Raw genomic sequence first — 9,654 nt, forward strand, 5'->3', positions numbered from 1 at the left:
AAAATCAAGCATAACACGTTAAAAAACTTGTTTTTTAACAGCTTTTAGTTATAATTTTTACATATTTTGTAAAATTAAAGTATTGTTTAAAGTTTTTTTTTTTTTTTTTTTTTACAATGTACCTAGCAAAAGTATTCCTCAGTTTTAAACCCACAGTGTTTGTATTTCATGTAATTATCTGCGATTTGTGGTTCTGCTTTTTAAATTAAGCTTTTGTTTAACTTTATTTTATTTTGGATTTTTGATTGTTACACTAATCATTGTACGTAAAATTCACTACTCAATAAAATAAAGGGAACACTAAAATAACACATCCTAAATTGAGAACAAAATAACATAAAATGATCAATGTCAAACAAAATTATTATCCCATGGAGGTCTAGATAGAGAGCTGAACGAGAGTTTAATATGTGTCAGTGTGTCTATATTTTTGTTAACCTATACTAGTTTTTTTTGGAACATACAATCCAATTCACAGAAGAAAACACAAAATTTGTTCAAACAACCAAAGTAACAAAATACAAAAGCAAAAACACAAACAAAAAAACAAACATAAAAAACGACGAAATACCTATGGATTTATGACAATCTTTATTTTTATTTGTTGAAAATTAGTCAAAAAGTGTATATAATTATATAAGTCTGAAAAAATAAATGTTTGGATTAAGGGTAAATAAAACGACTGTTTGTTCTTTCTTTTGTTAACAGCAGCGAAAACTAACAGAGGTCAGGCGGAGTAAAAAAAATAAAGGCCTCCTTCTTCAGACTATTAACTGAGAACCCTTACTGACAGCCGCATGACAGATGAATAGTTTTAGAGAAAATTTGCATTTAATAAAAACATGGTTAATCTAGAGATGCAGACATGTTAAATTGTTAATGGTGACCATGTTTGTTTCTAAAATTGTTTATTTACTGTGATATTTTACCATAAGAAATATTAATGGAAATATATAACCTATATTATTTGCTGAACAATCAGCAAGTGTCTTCAGTCGTTTGAAAATAAAACATTATAATATTGAACCATATAATTACCCATTAAATTTAGAAGTACCCAAATCATACAAATTTAATCATTCTCATTGTATACAGTAAATCGGAAAATTTTGATTTAATACCATTTAAGCCACTAAAGTACATAATGTGTACAGATCTTGGCAAAATAATCTGATTTATCAGCTGAATAAGATTTTTTTTTTTTTAGCATTTTAAATCCATTGTTTTATCGTTATCATAAATAAAGCAACACTATCTTGTTGTATTGTTAATTTCTTGTATGGAATATATTTAGGACTGAAAAAGCCACTGATTGCTGCATTGTTATCCAGAAATCTAGATCCAGAGCTCTTAATGTGCATCACTGAGGGCAGGGTTGACATAAAAAGAGCATTAGAAAGAAACACTGAAATGAAGTGGATGGCAGCAGACAGTGAAAAGAAGATAATGGTATCTCAGTTTGAACTGTAATGCCTCAGCTCTGCAGTAATGTTCGTTTGTGTTGTTGTGTGTCAGAGAGTACAGTACCTTCCTATTAACATCATATCATGACCAGATCAGGACAAAATGTTACTTACTTTCTTAATCTACTTTGCTGGCACCAGCATTTCTTTATGAGTCTCTTGTGTGCTAATATCAGCATTTAATATGAGAGCTGATGTTGATGTGCTGAGCCATAGAACTGACATTAGGAGAACACATTCTAGCTGATACGCAGATACATGACTTGCATTCATTAAGAGATAAATAATTATAAATAATCATACAGAAAACAATAAATAGCCTGTGGTTCTTCAAAAGTTTTGACATACTGAATTATGGCTAAAACACACTATATTGATAAAGGCATCTACACATGTACATACAGCTCTGGAAAACAAAAAAATAAGAGACCACCTCGGTTTCTGAATCAGTTTCTCTGATTTTGCTATTTATAGGTATATGTTTGAGTAAAATAAACATTGTTGTTTTATTCAAACATTTCTCTCAAATTCCCAATAAAAATAGTAATTTACAACATTTGCAGAAAATGAGAAATGGCTAAAATAACAAAAAGGTGCAGAGCTTTCAGACCTCAAATAATGCAAAGAAAACACGTTTATATTCATAAAGTTTTAAGAGTTCAGAAATCAATATTTGGTTGAATAATCCTGGTTTTTAATCAGTTGTCATGCATCTTGGCATGTTCTCCTCCACCAGTCTTACACACTGCTTTTGGATAACTATATGCCTTTACTCCTGGTGCAAAAAATCAAGCAGTTCAATTTGGTTTGATGGTTTGTGATCATCCATCTTCCTCTTGATTATATTCCAGTCGTTTTCAATTAGGTAAAATCAAAGAAACTCATAATTTTTAAGTGGTCTATTAATTTTTTTTCAGAGATGCATGTACATATGTACACCCAGGTCATCACCAAGTGCATTTAGCATGAACCTTGCTAAATATGTTTATCTGAAATACTCAGAAAAAAAAAAACTTAGAACCTCCAAAATACTGTTGACTAAATAATCTGCCTCAACATATTCTTGATCAAGCTCAACTTGATTCTACTTGAAGCTCAACTAGTTTCATTTCTGTTTTTGTGATATGCTCTGATTGCTTAGCACAGCCTTGGAATCAAACATCATAAAGTGGCTTTGTGATAACAAATGTCTGAAAAGGTCACCACACCTACTGTTGCCTGGACTACTGGAATTTAATCAGATCAGATGAATAGGAAAATACACTTTTACTGCACATAATACACAAAGTAAGATTCATTTTTATTTTATTTCCGCCACATATTAAATTCCCAAACTGCAATATAATCATGTCAATGTGGGTGACCATTTGATCTTTCCAACAATTATATTTTTAAAAGCTACACAATTGCCTGAAACAACATATATCAACCACCACCACCACTTTAACATTAACTTTAGAACTTCACATATAATCATTAAAATAAAAAAAATCTAAGAGAGTTTGAAGGCACTTAAAACAGTATAGATATGCAAAGTGACAGGTGAATACAGTTTTCAAGATGTCTCATACACAACATTGGAATTAAGCATCTGATCATATTTGTCATGTCAAAACCAAAACAGAACAGTATAAATTACATTAATAATGGCAGCTTGGTGTAATTTTCCAGACAGTCCAACACTGAAGTTTTATATTTGTCTCTTTACTTAAAATGTTAACATTGACCTGAGGCATGTGAGTCAAATAATCTACACTACATTCTTTGGTCTCATGTCATTGTCAACCCTGGCACTGTCAAAGGAATCTCGTTCTTCAGTTTTTCTTGTAAGTTCCATACGCTTTCTTCTGCGCTTCTCTGGTGCGTTCTGCGTGATATAAAGCACAACGGACGACATCATACTAGCTGCACCCTAAAGCCTAAACTGCAGTTGAGGTAGGCTGCATTTCTTGGCCTCTTTGTATAGAAGGATGTTTCAAAGTAAAAGAACCTTTAAGAAATGCAGCTGATCTGTTTTATAACCTGTTTTATCCCTTCTGGCTCTAGTTTGATGTCCAGTGTGATGGGGGGAAAACAAACCTCCAAAAAAACTGCTGGGAAATGTGGCCTTCAGAACAGAGCTAATTTTCAGGCAGTTATTTTTGTAATCAAAAATTTCCATGAAAAAATTCAAAAGAGGCAGGACCTTTCTGGTGATGTCACTATAAAGCCTTGTTAGACTGCTCCATATTAATGAACACAGACTGTGACCAATAATATGCTAAGGTGGAGTCATCAAAAAACAGCCCTCCCTGGGATCTGCATTACCTTGGCTGCAGTCTAGGCATAGTAACGCAGCTAGCATATCTGTGCACACTACAAAAACAGCATTTTTCATGTGAGATGATGTGCCACACCCTTCCTCAACTCCAGCTTGGATTATACTTCTCCCAACCATCAGGTGGCGCTATGTAGACACGCCTGCCTCGAGAAAAGAAACTGACCACACCTCTGTACCCTGCTCGCGGCACTCCAGACTTCAAGTCATCCATGACGCCGAGGTTGCGCGCCAAGGTTTTAAAACTTTCTGGGCTGGAGTATTGCACCCGAAAGGGGCCTGGCCCAGATAATTTGCCACTTTGCAGGTCTTCCACGGTCACAACAGGAGCACTGTAAACCTCCTTTACAAAATCCTCATCATATTTCTTTTTCTCCAAATAAGAAAGATCTGTTTTTGTAAAAGGCACAGATTCGGTATTGAGCTTAATAAAGCGGAGGTACTTGTCATAAAACTGTCCCAAACTTACGCCTTTACGGCCAAAGGTTAAAGTTCTAGATATTTCAGGACGAATGCAAGACCGGTCTTTGCGTTGATCTGGATGGCGCATCCAGTCATCCCAAAACGAAGCTGGCCACTTTGGCTCAAGCTCAAGCCAAAGGTCCTTCAAGAGCATCCATCCAAGCCCTGGAAAGAAGTCTGTCCTGTATAAGAGGCTTGGCTTTCCAGGGTCAACGTATCCTTCCCTGCCATTGTCATTCCAAGCAGACACACACCACAGACTTGGGTCAGATTTCAGTACTGGGTAGAGGGCTGTGAAGTACTCAAAGAAATCAGGAGCCACCTACAGGATGAAAAAAACAAGATAAATATAGCGATAAAATGTAACACTTAAACAAGCATTAGGAACATTTTTTTAATGAAGTTATTTATCTGACTTGACTTTGCATGACACGTGTCCTTTTGTTGTTTCTTCTGAAAATTTACTCTGATTTAGTCGGAGTAACTGTCTATTGTACAGGGAAGGTTTTCTACTAAATTATGGATTATGGGGTTTCACTGTGAAAATTGGATTGCATTCAGCGACAAGAGCATTACCGATGTAAGGATACTGGATATTCACCACGCCACCTCATCCCCAAAAGTGTGTTAAAGAAGTAGAATGCACTCATGAATATACAGCTCTGTAAAAATAAAAAAGAGACCACTTAAAAGTTATGAGTTTCTAATTTTTCCAAATTGAAAACCTCTGGAATATAATCAAGAAGAAGATGGATGATCACAAGCCATTAACCAAGCTGAACTGCTTGAATTCTTTCACCAGGAGGGGCATAAATTATTCTAAAAGTACTGTGTAAGACTGGTGGAGGAAACATGCCAAGATGCATGAAAACTGAGATTAAAAACCAGGGTTATTATATCAAATATAAATGTTGTCCGTAGTTCATAGAATAAAACAACAATGTTCATTTCACTCAAACATAAACCTATAAATAGCGAAATCAGAGAAAGTGATTCAGAAACTGAACTGGTCTCTTAATTTTTTCCAGAGTTGTATATTTATATACTTCAAAACGTCACATTTCACTTTGTGATATAAAACTTGAATGGCAGTTTGCATTTTTTGTACTGCCAATAATCCAATTATCATAACTTGCTTATGAGGCTTAAGGAAAGACCTGAAAAGGTTTAAGCATGATAAAAATGAAAAGACACATTTAAACAGAAATTACCTCCAAATCATCCTCCACAATGATAACAGAAGAATATGAGAAGGAGTTGAACACCTGGTTCATAGCCCAACGGTAATGTCTTGAGATTTTGTAGTATCCCTGGAACTTCCTATGTGCTACAGGCACTGCAATATCTGACAAATCAGGCTGCTTAATATGGGTCAGCTGACTTCCATATGAGGCAATCACATTAGCCGTCTCTGCATGTCCGCAATCCTGGCTTACAATGATTGGGAAGCTTTCAGCTGAGGGGCGGTATTCCAGAAGCTTGTCCAAGCAGCGTTTCACTGTCACTCTGTTACAGGCCATGACCAATATGGGAATGACCACATGAACTGGCTCAACAATATCTGAGTTACTCTTTGTATCTATGTGGCTTCCTCCCTGTTCATCCCACAGTGACTTATGCTTCTGGATTTGAACAAGGATTTTGTTCTGTGACTCAAGTTCTGTTTCAAATGCATTAATGACCCGCATTAATTCCTTGATAATATGGCCTTTCTCTTTGCCTCCTTGGCCATTCTCATATCCAGGCTCCTCTGGCCTACCATTGCCCAAGGTAGACCGTCCCAAAAGGAAAAATATGAGAACGGCATTCCATGCCACAAACAAGAAAGCACCACAAATAATCAGGGAGTTTCTTTTGCAGAGCATGGCCAAAAAAAACCTGAGTAGCCACACGACTGAGACTTCAGAAGCATATGTTACAATAAAGAGGACGTGGGAAGTAAAGGGGATTTGGGGTGTGACTTCACTAACCAAAGCCTAGGCATAAGTCAAAGAGATGACTATCATCACATGCTTGGCTAGTGGAATGGTAGAAGAGTTTTAAAGGAGACCGTTGAGGCAGAGTATTGATATAGACAGTACACAAAGAAGGACATGTTTCTTATTCCAGAATAAGGTCATAGATGCTCAGCTTTCAATCGTACATCCACGCTCACAGGGGGAAGTTCAGCAACGGCTGGAAAAGGAAAATAGAAAAATATGTTAATATTTAACCCAGCATATCATTATTAAAGACTATATAACTTTTACTACATATGCTGTGGTCTGGAAAGGAAGGTTTGGACTTCAATTTAGAGGTCACCAAAGTATATACATCTACATTACTAAGAATTACCTTTGCTAGGAGATAGAGATGATGATTATGTGTTACAAGATCAAATGGATCTCGGATCTCATGAATTACTATTATGTAAAAATCATCAAATCATGTGGCTTAAAGAAGTCCATAGTAAATGAAAAGTGTATTAAGTATATATTTTAAGTGTATACATAACATGGAAAGGTACATGCTAAAATTAAGATATGTAGTGCTTTTTTCTGTAATGTCTGCAAACTTGAGTAGATATACGTAGGTGTTTTTTTAAGCACTGTTTTAATACACTTGAAGTATATTGTAAATGTACTTGCACATATTGTGTACACCTTTGTGGCACTGGGAAAAAAATAGACTAAAGTGCACTTTAAGCAGTATTTGATGTCACTATATAGTATTTTCTATCAATACAACGTATAATTACATTTCTGGGAAACACAGAGAAAGTTTTTTTAATGTGTATTTTTATAAAATATATTAAACAGAAAATGCACTTTTAATATTATTTACTTAATTTGAACATACTTTTAATGCTCTTGAGTATACATCCTTTTGACACGGGGTCTCATGCTTATATCCTTATATATATGAAAAATATATGAAAATACTTAAATAAAAAATTAATAAAAAAGTAAACACCTATGCTGGGGAGATTTTCTCAGATCCAGGGCAACACTTTAATTGGTACTTGATGTCTTGATTATTATTTGTTATTTTGTGTGAATATGTGCTGTGTTTTTTTTGTTTGTTTGTTTTTTGTATTTATATTACATTTAACTGTTTTGGACCTTGTATGTTTGGGCTGTAATTATTAAATGAAAGTGAAAAACTCAAGAACAATATGATCAGAATTGTTAAGAAACACTGGAGTACTTAAAGATCTGACAACGCCAAAAGGTGACAAAAAATGCCTAAAATACTGTGTCAGTACACCAGCAAGCTAAATTGGGTTTAGGAATTGTGCCTCATAATAAAACTGGTTAAACAAGGTACAAGGTCTGAGTTTCACCACGTACTCCTTCACTTTAATCGTGAATGCAAGTCATTCTAAGATTCTAAGGCGCACACATATATAACTGCCAAAGCAGTTAGTGATATATATATATATATATATATATATATATATATATATATATATATATATATATATATATATATATAGTTTTAGTGAGGATTAGGGGTATCCGAGCCTCAGAGTAGCAGCAGGGCAGCAGGTTGGGTGTCTGTCAATCGATAATCTAACCTGTAGATGACCCAAACACTACAACAAAGTACAGAACTGTTTTCGACCCAACTGGGATCATTTTACGAGTCCCTGTCTGGATTTATAAGTCCTCACCGCCTGTATAAACTAAAGAAAGCAGGTAATTATGAGAACATTTACTTACATGAGGAGCGTTCAGGTCGATCTGCATGTTTCCCGTTCTCGTCCATTTCTGTCTCGCTGCAGCTCTGTCGGGTAAAATGTGGGAAATCAGGTGAACTGGTGGTAAAAATCTCTCAATTAGAGACTTCTTTCTTTACATTTTCTCACATATCGTCCTCCTTCAGGCTTCAGTCAAGAATGTGAAAGTGCAGTTTACTTCCGGATGACGTTTCCTTAGGAAGTCCCGCCTCCTCCAGAAAGCTGACGCTGCGCCATGAAACCAGTCTGACTAATATCACAACTACAACTTTATAGCCCACTAACACTTAGCCTACAGCTCACTAAACACTTTAATACAGCAACATCCAGCCTGATTAAACACTTATACTGCTCTATATCCCACTAACACTCATCATATAGTTCCCCAAACACTTAATACAGTAGCACACAACCTCTATAAACATTTATACAGCTCTATAGCCCATTAACACTTATCCTACAGCTCCCCAAACACTAAATACAGCTACACACAACCTGAAAAAACATTTATACAGCTCTATAGCCCACTAACACTTATCCTACAGCTCCCCAAACACTTAATACAGCAACACCCAACCTGATTAAACACTTATACACCTTATAGCCCACTAACACTTAGCCTATAGCCCCCCAAATACTTAATACAGTAACACACAACCTCTATAAACATTTATACAGCTCTATAGCCCATTAACACTTATCCTACAGCTCACTAAACACTTAATACAGCAAAATCCAGCCTGATTAAACACTTATACTGCTCTATATCCCACTAACACTTATCCTATAGTTCCCCAAACACATAATACAGCAACACCGTACCTCTATAAACACTTACACAGCTCTATATCCCACTAACACTTAGCCTATAGCTCCCCGCTTAATACAGTAACACACAACCTGTATAAATACTTATACAGCTCTATAGCCCACTAACACTTAACCTACAGCTCCCCAACACATTATACAGTAGCACCCAGTCTGATTAAACACTTATACACCTTATAGCCCACTAACACTTAGCCTATAGCCCCCCAAATACTTAATACAGTAACATACAACCTGTATAAACACTTGTACAGCTCTATATCCCACTAACACTTAGCCTATAGCTCACCAAACACTTAAAACAGTAACACACAACCTGTATAAATATTATACAGCTCTATAGCCCACTAAGGCTTAACCTACAGCTCACCAAACACTTAATACAGTAACACCCAGCCCATATAAACACATATACAGCTCTGTATCCCACTAACACTAAGCCTACAACTTACCAAACACTTAGCTTATATAGTAACACTCAGCCCATGTAAACACTTATACAGCTATAAAGCCCACTAACACTTATCCTACAGCTTATCAAACACTTAATACCGTAACACCCAGCCTGAATAATTACAAATACAACTTTTTAACACATTAACTATTAATATCTTGGCACCCAATCTGATTAAACAAATCTACAGCTCTGGAACAGTTGAACATATAATACAACATTGTACTTGAAAGCTTATAGTACACAGATAGTACAGCTTTATCTGATTACCACTAGTGCAGCTGTGTAAAAAAACACATGGTCTAATTTAACCAGAAGGGGATTTGTAACCCTTTGGTAAAATACAAAGTAAAATAAACCAGAATAACCTAATTAAATTGTATGTTCCAATGAATCTTCTTCTTCTCATTCA

At 35.5% G+C, this 9,654-nt stretch overlaps 1 protein-coding gene across 1 annotated transcript; it reads right to left on the minus strand.

Moving 5' to 3' along the window:
• Positions 1–2,751: 2,751 nt before the first annotated feature.
• mgat1a (alpha-1,3-mannosyl-glycoprotein 2-beta-N-acetylglucosaminyltransferase a) lies at positions 2,752–8,172 on the minus strand. Its single transcript, XM_007238805.4, has 3 exons — positions 7,944–8,172; positions 5,454–6,417; positions 2,752–4,564 (listed from the first exon to the last, which is right to left on the minus strand). The coding sequence occupies exons 2-3, from the start codon at positions 6,105–6,107 to the stop codon at positions 3,866–3,868; spliced, it is 1,353 nt and encodes a 450-aa protein (XP_007238867.3). The 5' UTR covers positions 6,108–6,417; positions 7,944–8,172; the 3' UTR covers positions 2,752–3,865.
• Positions 8,173–9,654: the final 1,482 nt, after the last annotated feature.

Source organism: Astyanax mexicanus, chromosome 18, assembly GCF_023375975.1.
Source record: "Astyanax mexicanus isolate ESR-SI-001 chromosome 18, AstMex3_surface, whole genome shotgun sequence".
Lineage (NCBI taxonomy): Eukaryota > Metazoa > Chordata > Actinopteri > Characiformes > Acestrorhamphidae > Astyanax > Astyanax mexicanus.